Here is a 12,487-nt window from a genome sequence, read left to right as displayed (position 1 = left end):
AGGTTGTTTTGTACGTTACCTTCATAAATACACCAAGCTGATGACGTAGCAATCTTAGTCCCATTTTACAGTTGTGGGAAAAAAAAAATGAGACCCAGACACTTTAAAGCATGTGTCCAAGTTTATAAACAGCTGAAAAATAGCTCAAGGCTGTGAGGTGTGTCTGTAGGTAAAAGGGCCTGACATGTAAGCCTGAGGACCAGAGTTCAAATCCCCAGGACCCACATAAAAGCCTCATTTGTGGTATGTTCATATTCCTAGCACTTCAAACAGGACATAGAAAGGCAGGAGAGTCCCTAGAAACTTTTCCACTGCTTAGTCTACATTTACATATCTGTCCACAGACATTGTGCACTTCCGTACCGGCACATGCATGATGGTACACCTGTGTATATTTGAGCCTCACGTGAGATCTTTCTCACAGGAGATATCCCAAACCACTAGGCTATACTGCCTCATGCTTTTGTGGTTCCGTAATGGGGGCTCCCTAATGAAACAACTGACTTGTGAGGAAGTACATTCACAGCTAAAATTAATAGTGTGCAGTGTGCTTACAACCTCTGGGACCAAAAAGATGCGCTTTATACATGTGCAGGGCACCTTACCCCTCAAACAGGCCAGGCTGACAGTGAAGCACCAGGCAGGCCATTTGCTGTCCATCTACAAAATTCCAGCTAGATTTAAAAAAAAAAAAAACAAAAAAAAAGATTTTATTTATTTATGATGGTTGTGAGCCATCATGTGGTTGCTGGGAATGAAGGTTGCTCACTCTGACCTAAAGATTTATTATTATATCTAAGCTGTCTTCAGACAGCACAAGAAGAGGGCATCAGATCTCATTACAGATGGTTGTGTTGCTGGGATTTGAACTCAGGACCTTCGGAAGAGCAGTCAAGTGCTCTTAACCGCTGAGCCATCTCTCCAGCACTGCCCCCTGGCCCCCAGCTAGATTTCTTGCACAAGAACTCTTACAGCTCTTTGGCTCAGCATCACCCAGGATCTCATTTGTTAGGACTTTCCTGCAAAAGGGCGGGTCCTTGTTGGATTTTTTTTTTTTTAATCAAGTGAAACTATTTCCCCCGTAGGCAGCTGCCTCATGAAGGGTGAATGGAAATCCAGGAGCTGGAATCCACTTCCTGGTGGAGGAGGGTTTAGGAAGGAGCTCATTCTTGGCCCCCTCACAACGTGGTGGAGGAAGTCTGATGTGGGTGATTTGTCCTCCTGGGTTGGGTACCAGTGACCTTTTTAAGAACTGCATGACACACTAGATTGTCATGTTCTGCTTACTCCCTATTTTTTAGCCAATTACCAGATGAGGAGGCGGTAACTGGGTGTGGATTATAGGTATGAAATTGGGCTAAGTTTATTTGCCATTGAATTGACTTCCCTCCTCCCAGGACAAGGTATGTTCCCAGCTGTTAGGAGATCTGTGGGAGTAGAGAGGATGAGGCCCCCGGGGCAGAAGTCATCTGGAAGGCATGTTTTTGCTGTTTATGCAAAGCAGAGAATGTTGTCACACAGTGTATCTGTTTGCAGATATATATTGGTGGAGTGCATGTAGATGCATATTTAAGTCCAGCAGGCCGTGTGTGTGTGTGTGTGTGTGTGTGTGTGTGTGTGTGTGTTGTGTGTGTGTGTGTGTGTGTGTGTGTGTGTTCTGAGCCCCCAGCAAAGAGCTTGGCAATAGTTCATCACGCTGGACCTACACACCTACAGCTCTAACACCTCTCAAGAAACATCATTTTATTTCTTGGGCCTTTAAACATGGTTAAGTCCTTGGTCTGTGTCTACGACAGCCAGAGAGAATGAGCTCTAGAGGACGTTGCAAGGTCACAAGTGTTAACGGGATTACGTAAGTGCTGCCACTGCCCGCCCTGTTCCTGTGCGCTCATGGATTACAGGACGCTTCTGCGACTCTTCTACCTTTGCCTCTTTTCACTATACTTCTCAGTACTGGTGTATGCTGTCTTTGATCCAGTGATATGTAACCTTCCGTGCTCCCCAACCCTCTCCGTGCAGAAGAGAGATCAGAAGTTATAACCATCTGCCAATCAGAGCTCAGTTGGGTTTAATCTCGGCCTGCAGTGCTTTTGCTATTATATGGATAACCCTGGTGCTTTACAGCATGTGGGCAGGTAAACTGTGCATGTAATCAAGTATTACACCGGCTATGTGTGCCACCAGATAGAATCAGGGTACATGTCACCAAGTATTGCAGTGGCTCTCTGTGCCGCAAGTCACAGAATGAGACATCCAAGCAATGACAGATTTTTTTGTTTTTGTTTTTTTTTTTTAAGGATTATTTTTCACAATGTGTAGCTTGGTCTTGTGGGACTCCTAACAGTGGGAGCAGGGGCTGTCTCTGACTCTTTTGCAGGCTTTTGGGACCCTTTCCCTCATATTGGGTTGCCCCATCAACCTTAATATGAGGGGAGGCGCCTAGCCTTACTGAAATTTGATATACCATAATTTGATTGATATCTATGGGAGGCCTATGCTTTTCTCAATAGAAATGAAGGCAGAGTGGATGGGGATGGACAGAGGGGAGGTGGGAGGCAGGGCCTCGGAGGATAGGAGGGAGGGGAAACCACAGTTGGGATGTAAAATAACAACAACAACAATAGATTATTTTTATTTTGTGTGTGGGTGTTTTGCTTGCCATGTGTCCCAGCACCATGTGGGTGCTGGGAATTGAGTCTGGGTCTCTGGTATGTGCTCTTAACTACCGACCTATTCCCTCCAGTTCCTGCTATGAGACCGATCTCACTACATAACCTAGGCTGGCCTCACCCAAATTGACCTTGAATTCATGATCCTCCTTCACAAATACTGGGATCACGGGCATTAACAATAAAAGCTCTTAATATAGTTAATAGTTACAAACTTCAGCATCCACATAAAGCCTATTTTGGGATCAGTTAAAAGCCCATCAACAAGATCTGTTTGGTAGACTGACCCATTTCTTACTCCAATCCTGGGTCCTTTGAATCTGTCCTCTAACCATTGCTGCCATCAGGGTTTTAGAACAAGGTGGTAGCAGTCGTTTTCTTCCTCCTCTAAATACAAGTAAACACTTTGCATAAAGGGGGTCTGAGAGCTACAGAAGCTAACTAGGAACAGACTGGGGTCTCTGGCAATATGGTGGGGTCCCCTGCACTTCCCTCTGTCTCCCACAGAGCCTGGAGCCTGGGCTTAGGAGAGGCTTCACACAGAACCAACTTCAGGCAAAGACAAACAAGAACAAGGAGTGCCTGCTCCCTCAGGTAAAGAACTATTAGAGTTTCCGAGTTCACGTCACATGGGAACGAGCAGCAGTGACAACAGTCCTGTTCCTCGCTGCCTTCCACCCAGTGACTCAGAGACCCAAGCCACGCAGTGTCTGCTTGCTTTTCAGCAGAAGGCAGCCTAGTTGCACTAAGGCAGTCCATAGATGCCCTTCCCAACCCATCAAATGACATCTTCGGGGACTGAGTAAGAGCCCCAGAGAAGGAAACAAATAGAACAGCATTGCCAAGCTGTTGCCTTGGAACGTAAAGCAGCAAGAGAAGGCACTGTGCCTCAGAAGGACTATTACCAAGACAGAAGGCTGGTATTGGATCTTGAGTTACCCAGCACAACAGTCCAGATGTTCAAAATGCAATCGCATGAGACAGTCATAACCCCAAACCAGGAAGGTCTCATCCTAAGCGAGGAAAAGCAGCCAATGCAGTTGTGCCAACACAACACACATGGGCATCAATAACGAGTTCCCCAGCAGCAAAAGAAAACAATAGAAAACCTGAGCAGTGATACAGACCTCAAAGAGATGCGATTAGAAGTTACGGAAGCACGGAAGTGAGATGGCTCAGTGGGTAAAGACACTTGCTCCAGAGCCCAGGACCTTCAGTATGAATCTTAGAACCCAGGTAAAGATGTTAGGAGAGGAGCTCTCTCCACAAAGGCGTCCTCTGACCTCCACACTTACACCATGGTATATGCTCCCAAACTGTCCACAGATACACAGATGAGCACACAGTATAATTTTTCTTTTAAGTTATAGAAGCAAAAAAATTTACAAAGTAAAACTTAAAACATGGATAAGCTCAAAAGTGTCATGGGGGGGGGGTACACGGTCATAACAGGGCTAGGGCTGTGGCTCAGTAGGTAGGCTGTTTGCCCAGCGTGCATAAAGTCTGAGTGTGATCTCTGCATCATCATATAAACTAGGCATGGTGGCTCAACCTGTAATCCCAGAACTTGTATGGTGGAAACAGGAGGATAAGGAAATCAACTATAGAGCAAATCCAAGGTCAGCCTGGATTGCATGGGGCTCTGAAAGGAAGAATGCTAACATTTATAGTATCTGCGTCCTGGCAGGAGAGGACAAAGGTCAAGATGGCATTGAGAGGAATAATGCCCCTCCCCCGCAACCCCACCGCCACCGCCCCAATCTGGAGAAAGACAACCTGTGGCTCAAGAAATGGATCAATGCCGGGGCCTAGCAAACACAGAAGTGGATGCTCACAGTCAGCTATTGGATGGATCACAGGGCCCCCAATGGAGGAGCTAGAGAAAGTACCCAAGGAGCTGGGGGGATCTGCAACCCTATAGGTGGAACAACAATATGAACTAACCAGTACCCCCCTCCCCCCCCCCCCCGGAGCTCGTGTCTCTAGCTGCATGTGTATCAGAAGATGGCCTAGTCGGCCATCAGTGGAAAGAGGCGCCCATTGGTCGTGCAAACTTTATATGCCTCAGTACAGGGGAACGCCAGGGCCAAGAAGTGGGAGTGGGTGAGTGGGGAGCATGTGGGGAACTTTTGGGATAGCACTGGAAATGTAAATGAAATAAATACCTAAAAAAAAAAAAAAAGAAATGGATCAAATTTCAAATATAATAGGAAACCCTTACACACATCCTTTTTAATCTCTTAGAAACTGAATAATAAGGAGAAAAATACCAACTTTAAAAACAGCAAAAAAAAAAAAAAAAAAAAATAGCCAGGAAGGAAAGTAACTCGAGTTCTATTTTTGCCTTGGGAAGAGGTGGCAAGCACGTCAAACACTGAGGACAAAGGACTATTAATGTTGAAGCCTGCGTTCCGTGAGACTATCTTAGGAATGAGGGGGATGGCTGGTGTTCTCAGAGGAGGGAAGTAGAATTGTAGAGACCTGCCCCAAGGGCAGCTCTAAACAAGGAAATGAACAACGGGAGTGGGACTTGATGAGCCAACCATACAGAAGGAACCAGAACCGACTCTCACCTCTTTGGCTTCTTTATCGGCACCAGATGGGCAGAACAGAGATAACCACACCCCCTTATGCCCTGCTTGATATTTGTGGAGGAACCACTTCTGTGTCTTAAAAGAAGGGAGGAAGAGCTAAGGACATGGCTCGGTGGCTAAAGCACTTACCACGCACACTTGGAGACCTGAGTTCAAATCCCCAGAGCCAAAATAAAGTTGGCACGGTAGCTTGTGTCTGTAATTGCAGCCCACTGGTGGGCAGAGACAGGAGAATCCCCACATTCTCGAGGGTAGGGTAGTCTGGTGCACACGAGAGCTAGCAACATAAAGACCATGTCTCAAACAAGGTAGAAAGTGACAACGACACCTGAGGTTGTCCTCTGATCTGCACACATCACTTAAAAAGTCGAGAGAGTAAAAGATGTCAGCAGAACATGGATTTTTAGACAGTAGTGGCTATGATAACGTCAAATAAGGCAGACTTCAGTGCAAGACAATTACTAGAGACAAATAGGGGACATTATAATAGAGGACGAATCAGCATACCAAGAAGATACTGTGAGCTTAAAGAAGCATGCACTCAAGGACCTAGCTTCAACATCTGAGACAATAAAGCAAAACTTAATAGAGCTACAGGCAGTTGAGACACTGGCTGCTCTTTCAGAGCGATGGAGTTCATTTTCCAGCAGCCACCCAGGGTGGCTCACAACTTGTAAATCCAGATCTGGGAGATATGACACTCTTCTGGTCTCTGTGGGCACCTGCACGTGTACATACACACACATGTATACACACATGTGAGTAAAACCTTTAAATTGATAGAGGTGAATGGAAAAACTGACAAATCCATAATCACTGGGCAATTTGACACACACCCTTTTTTAAAAGATGTATTTATTTTCTGCATAGGAGTACACCATTGCTCTCTTCAGACACACCAGAGGAGGGCATCAGATCCCATTACGGATGGATGGAACCACCATGTTGTTGCTGGGAATTGAACTCAGGACCTCTGGAAGAGTAGTCAGTGCTCTTAACTGCTGAGCCATCTCTCCAGCCCCTTGACACCCCATTTTAAGTGATTGATAGTACTAAATTCAATACTCTTGCCTTGATAACTGTATCCTGGATCAGAAGGTGACCTTAAGAAGCTTAAAAGAATTGAAGTCATAGGATGTGTTCTCTGGATTTAGTGCAACCAAACTGAAGATCAGTTAACAGAAAAGCAAAAGGAAAACTTCCAAACGTTTGAAATCATGCCTGATACAACTCAGGCAGGCCATGGACGTCTCGGGGGTGGGTGGGACAGGGGATGAGATCTCTTAAGTGTTGAAAATAAATACACTCAAGTGAGGAGAAAGAATCATAGGTTTTTCCAGCCAGAGGAGATAAGCATAAAAGTTAATGGGAGAGGAACCTGGGGGTATAGTGAAGTTGGTAGAACGCTTGCCTAGCAGGCAGGAAGCCCTGGGGTTGATACCCAGTATGGCATAAATCCAGCGAGGTGCCTCATACCTGTAATCCCAGTGCTAGGGAGGTGAAGGAAGAGGATCATGAATATAAGATTACTCGCAGCTAGTTAGCAAGTTCAAGGCCATATATAGATACAAATTAGGAGCTGAGATGACTCAGTAAAGCACTTACAGCATAAGCTGAGGACCCAAGTTTGGATTGCTAAGCGCCCACATAAAAGCCAGGTTTGGGGGTGGCACAGAGACAGGCAGATCCCTGGCGCCCATTGGCCCTGCAGTCTAGGTCTCTCAGTGAGTTCTGGGTTCAGTGAGGGGCCCCGTCTCAAAATCAAGTGGTTGAAGAAGACACCGAGTGTCAGACTGGGGCCTCCACACACATGTGCAGGCACACACACAAGTGCACACACGCAAGTGTGCACATATGCACCCGCATACACGTGCACACATATGCACACACATATAAGTGCACACATGCATGTGCACACACACAAGTGCATATCCTCTCAGGAATACACAGGTGCACGCACAGAATAAAAATTAAAGGCTCATCATCTCCTTCCATTTGCTTGCCCTGTTTTTTTGTGCCAAGCTTTATTGTGACATCCTAAGACAGAGAATGCAGCCATTTCTGCGATGTCTTAAGATCCTGAGCAGCCAAGAGATCTTAGGGTCTTCTCGGTGTCTTTTCCATGGTGAGTAACCTTGTATTCAGAGGAAGGGAGGAGGAGGAAGAAGAGGAAGTGGAGGTGAGGGAAGATATAAACAGAAGCACTGTTCTTTGGAGAGCCTGGGTATTCATTTATCTTCCCTTCCTTCCTTGAAGGCCTAGCACCACATTACTAATCATATATCTAAGAACATAAGATGCTCAAACGGCCATGCCTTTTACTAGGAACTTAGCTGTAAAGCCTAGGCCTCTTGTTTATGTTTTTTTAATTTAAAACACTTTAAAAAGTTATTATTATAGGGTGGGGCTCAGTACAAATGTGGATGTCAGAGTGGGTTTCCTCCTTCCACCTTTTTACCCAAAGATCAAACTCAGGCCACCAGGCTCCCACCTTTACCTACGGAACCATCTGGACTTCCCCTGTTAATGTCCTATTGGCAAAGATCACTTCCCCTTCGACTCCCACAAAGCCTCCAAGCTGGTGACAAGAAACACCATTTCCAGAAGAATGAACGAGCTCTCAGCTCCCTAAGTGGGTCTTCACCTCTTCCCCTGCGCTAGGTCCCTCTTGGCCATAAATGGAATTGCAAGGACTTTGGTAGTAACTGGGATAGCACTATGCTGTAATAAAAAGGACATACCTAGTCTTCTTGGAAGAGAAGATATCTTGTTGTGTTTCTGATATACCGCCTTGAATTCTTGAAAAAAAAAAGGCAGAAAGAAGGCATGTCAATGTGGCACGCTGGTCTGAGAGTTGGAATTCTAAATCCCTAGAATGGCTGAGAGAAGGTAGGAAGAGGAGTAAAACACTGCTCATGGCTCCTCAGAGCTTGGCTGCCTTGCTTGTGTGTTGAGGCAGGATCTCAATACTAACTAGTCCTGGCTGTCCTCAAACAAGTCATGCTCCTGTCTCAGCCTCTGCACCAATTCTCCCTTTATTTACATTTGAAGAATTGTTCCTAAATGGGGCCGATCAACCACATACAGGGTCACATTGCCCTCCCTCAAATTTGGGGCAGGGTTGCTGCCCAGATTTTCTGAAACTGAACTCAGTAGCTTTATCATGAAGATACCTTTGGCCGTTCCACAGTTTGCATCTGTGAGCTATGCTTGCCATGTGGGGCTTTTCTCTGACTGTGGCATTTCACATGATCCTGTTTCTTAAGGGTGAGCCTCTCTGATGAGCATAGACTAACTTCGGGTACACCTGGGACTATGATAAGGGCATCCACATGCCTGCCAGTCCATCTCCGATGACCTGCGGTCATAGTTGGGTTTGCGATCACTCAACCTCCTTAGGATGCCCTGGTTTTCCATGGTGATTCTTACTAGCTCTCGGTTCCTTGATTCTCTGTTTAAGCTGAAAAACACAAAACCAGGGCAGGGACAGGCGTGTGGTCAAGAAGAACATGTCTCCGGGATGGGATGAAAGTTTGGGGCAGTGCATTCTGGGAAATACACCAAGTGGGTATAGGCTTCCATCAGTAGCCCTCAGCTCCACTGCCTGCTAGAAGTCTGGTCCCTTTATATAAGATAGAGCTTAGGTCTTAGTGTTGAGCTCAGACTACACTCCAACTTGAAATGACTCCATCTTGCAGAAGAGAGTTTTCATCCTATGCCTTGCCCTGAGAGACTCCACTTCACAAGCAGCTTTTGACTCTATTTTGAGGAGAGAGGATGAGTCTGCACCTGGGTGGATATGCGCACAGCACCATCTGTCCAGTGCCACCCACATGTCACAGACTATTTATTCTGTGGAGTAGAGGGACTCCTGTCCTCTACATTTATAAAGGTTAATTGGAATTGTCAGGGCACATGGACACATTAAAACTATACGAGAGGGCTGGAGAGATGGCTCAGAGGTTCAGAGCATTGGTATGCGCTTCCAGAGGTCCTGAATTCAATTCCTAGCAACCACATGGTGGCTCATAACCATCTATAATGTAGTCTGGTCTCCTCTTCTGGTCTGCAGGCATACATTCAGTCAAAACACTGTATCTATAATTAAATAACTCTTTTTTTAAAAATGAGAAAAACTAGACTCAAGAGTTGGGCACACACCTTTAAGTCCAACACTCCGGAGTAAGAGAGAGGCAGGCAAATCTCTGTGAGTTTGAGGCCAGTCTGGTCTACAGAGTGAGGTCCTGAACAACTAGGGCTACACTGTTACAAAACAAACCAAAAACCAAAACACACACACACACACACACACACACACACACACACACACACACAAACTAAACTAAAACAACAACAACTACTACTACAGTAACAAACCAGACTAAGAAAAGAGTATAACTCTCTCTCCTGGACCCCATAAAGCAGTGGCCATCTTGTATTGGAAAGCTGATGGTCCCAATTATCTGTCATCTGACCAGATATGTGGATCAAGGGACAGACCAAGAAAAGCTCCTGACTGTGCCAGGCCCTTCAGGACACCTCAGGCCCCTCTGTTGATTCTTGAATTGTCATCTGCTTTGTCCTGTTCACCCACACAGACCTGAAATCTCCCAGTCCCTCCATGTGTTCATCTAGATCAGGCTAGAGCCTTTTGCCTCTGGAGCTGGACTCAACCGTATAGCTCAGGCTGACCCTGCTACCTAATTCTTCTGCCCATAGCCCCAGCATCCTCTCCAGTAAAGCCTTCATCTGGGTTCTCTTATGAAGACAGAGTCTCTTGTCTGTCATTCCCCAGCTTTTTGAATGGCTTTCTTCTTTAAACTTCTGTAACCATTCTATAACCTACACATATACATGCACAGAGAGACGTTTCCTGTGTGGCTTGTAATATGGATTCTAAGAGTTAATATAGTAACTAAGATGAGAATAAAAGAACCCCTGTTCGTCCCAGCCAGGGAGAATCCCCCCCCAAAAAAACAAACAAAAATAAAACAATAACAAAAAACCAAAGTGTAAGTATTTGGCAAATTGCCGCCAACGAAAGCTGAGGAGTGTGAATTTAGTATTATCTGATTAAGTCCCAACATTATGGAAAGACACAAACACGTTCATCCACGTTTCTGACAAACACTCATGACTTCGGTGTGTTGTGAACATTCCCCCAAGGGTATAATGTGAACTAGGATTGGAAACTTGGTTTACAGAAACAGGGATGGCTCCCAGTGAAGAGGGTGTCCCCGTGCCATGAGGTTCCAGTGCAAAGAGGGCTGTCTCTGCAGAAAGCAAGCAGCCCCCACACCAAGGCCAACCCCCAATCCACCAATCCATCTCTCCATCTCTGGACTCCCCAGCCCCCAGAACTGAGAAACTGTCGCTTACCGCTTTCCATCTGAACCAATACTACTTGTGAGCATTTTGCCAAGGTGTGCAAGTGTGTGCTTAGGACAAGCTCTGAAGGGAGCTGGGGAGTCTCTGAAAGGGGGGACTTCACACTAAGAAAGGTTCCTGCTTGGGAAGCCGTTAATCTTCATAGCAAGGTCTCTCGCTTCTCTCCAAAATAACATCCTTTGAGTATACCTCTCTCAATCAAACCCAAAGAGAAGGTTGAGTTCTCTGAGAATAAAGTGCAGAGATAGGGGGAGGGAGAGGGAGGGGAATTGGGGAGAGGGAGCGGGAGGGAGAATGCTACCTTTTTGAAAGATACTCATTCCAGCAGTCCACCTTGGCAGGGCCTCGATAGGCATTCGCAATTTTCTGACACAATTGTCTATTTTCATATTCAATTTTGTCGATTCTCTTTTGTTCACCCTGGCAAGAAACCCCACCACAGTGACATCACTCCCATGCTGCCTCCACATAGTGACATGCAATACCCTCCTCTGGGACTTTGAGGGAAAGGGGGCATTGTTGAGAGGCCTGGTGGAGCCCAGACAGAGCTTAAGGAGTGACTATGGGGGAGGAATGTTAATGAATCTTTAGGTTGGTGGGTATTTAGAAGGCTCTGGGGAAATGAGTGTCTCTTAAGGACAAAGTTAAAAGCTGGGCAGTGGTAGCACACGCCTTTAATCCCAGCACTTGGGAGGCAGAGGCAGGTGGATTTCTGAGTTAGAGGCCAGCCTGGTCGACAGAGTGAGTTCCAGGACTGCCAGGGCTACACGGAGAAACCCTGTCTCGAAAAATGGGGGTTGGGGGGAGAGGGAGAATCAATAAAATACAGCCACGGGTGGCAAGAATACCTGGATTTTGCTCAATTTTAAAATGTAATGTGTGTGTGCCATTGGAGGTTTGGTATCGACGGCAGGCTTCACTAGAGGGGAAAAACATTGTTACATGGTAGGGTCCTGGCAGCTTTAGAAACCCACCAGGCAACCCGACCCCAACCACTGAGCATCCCGCACTTGAATTTTGACAGAGATCTAGCCTAGCAACTTCAACTAGGTTTAATGTTTCCCTCCTGCCATCTCTGGAGGACTCGGACAGAGAAGACAAAGGGCTGATAATCTATCAAGATGGACAGGGCCGGTAGAATGCCAGCTCACCGCACCAGAGACCCTGGGTTTGGTGCCCAGCACTGCCTAAATCAAGTGGTGATGTGCAGACCATAATTCAGCAACTCCAGCGGTAGTAGCTGACAGAGGGCTAGGAGTTCAAGGTCATCTTTGACCCTCAGCCAGCTCCTGGCCCCCCTGGACTACGTGAGCCCCTCTCTCAAAATCCATAAGGACAAACTTCCCTTCAATCCGATGGCATCTTTTCCCCATCCACTTCGTAACATTCCTAGAGAGTCTATTGGGCACTGAGCTCTTATTTTCTAACTTTGGCACTAAAGAGTTTTTAAAATTTGAATTCTTTCCAGCACACGAATGCTCAGGCAGAAGACAAAAGCCTGCCGCCGACCATTGTGTCCCACGTCACCCCACAGCTAGGGTTTGCGTAGTTTCCTCTTAATACCCTTTTTGATGGAGGCTTCTAGAACTCCAAATGGTGACAAAGGCCAGCGCCAGCTGCCCACTTACCTATTTGTACTCTATTTTTGTGCAATATGTAGTGGCCAAAGTCCAGTTTCTTCCTAAAGGTTGTGCTTTGCCTGTGATTAGAAACGATTACAGGGTAGGCCAAATAATCCAAGGAATTGTTCATTTTCTCCTCCTAGTCTAGCTTCAGAAATGAGACACCTTGGCTTCTCTGTGAGGCACTTAGCTCTCCCCATGACAAGGTGTCATA

General features: G+C 46.2%; 1 protein-coding gene across 1 annotated transcript; it reads right to left on the bottom strand.

The window, feature by feature from the left end:
- Positions 1 to 7,252: 7,252 nt before the first annotated feature.
- Positions 7,253 to 12,461, bottom strand: Cfap97d1 (CFAP97 domain containing 1). Its single transcript, NM_029287.1, has 6 exons — positions 12,280 to 12,461; positions 11,500 to 11,570; positions 10,953 to 11,071; positions 8,600 to 8,723; positions 8,005 to 8,061; positions 7,253 to 7,397 (listed from the first exon to the last, which is right to left on the bottom strand). The coding sequence occupies exons 1-5, from the start codon at positions 12,401 to 12,403 to the stop codon at positions 8,005 to 8,007; spliced, it is 495 nt and encodes a 164-aa protein (NP_083563.1). The 5' UTR covers positions 12,404 to 12,461; the 3' UTR covers positions 7,253 to 7,397.
- Positions 12,462 to 12,487: the final 26 nt, after the last annotated feature.

The sequence above is a fragment of the Mus musculus genome, chromosome 11 (genome assembly GCF_000001635.26).
Source record: "Mus musculus strain C57BL/6J chromosome 11, GRCm38.p6 C57BL/6J".
Classification (NCBI taxonomy): domain Eukaryota; kingdom Metazoa; phylum Chordata; class Mammalia; order Rodentia; family Muridae; genus Mus; species Mus musculus.
The sequence above is the reverse complement of the archived record's forward strand: the minus strand, read 5'-3'. Positions and strand labels throughout refer to the sequence as shown.

Coding starts and splice junctions, on each gene's coding strand:
- Cfap97d1 (NM_029287.1), bottom strand. CDS start 12,403: ATGAACAATTCCTTGGATTATTTGGCCTACCCTGTAATCGTTTCTAAT. Junction 11,571..12,279: donor CAAAAATAGAGTACAAATAG/GTAAGTGGGCAG, acceptor TTTCCCCTCTAG/TGAAGCCTGCCGTCGATACC. Junction 11,072..11,499: donor TAAAATTGAGCAAAATCCAG/GTATTCTTGCCA, acceptor GTTTCTTGCCAG/GGTGAACAAAAGAGAATCGA.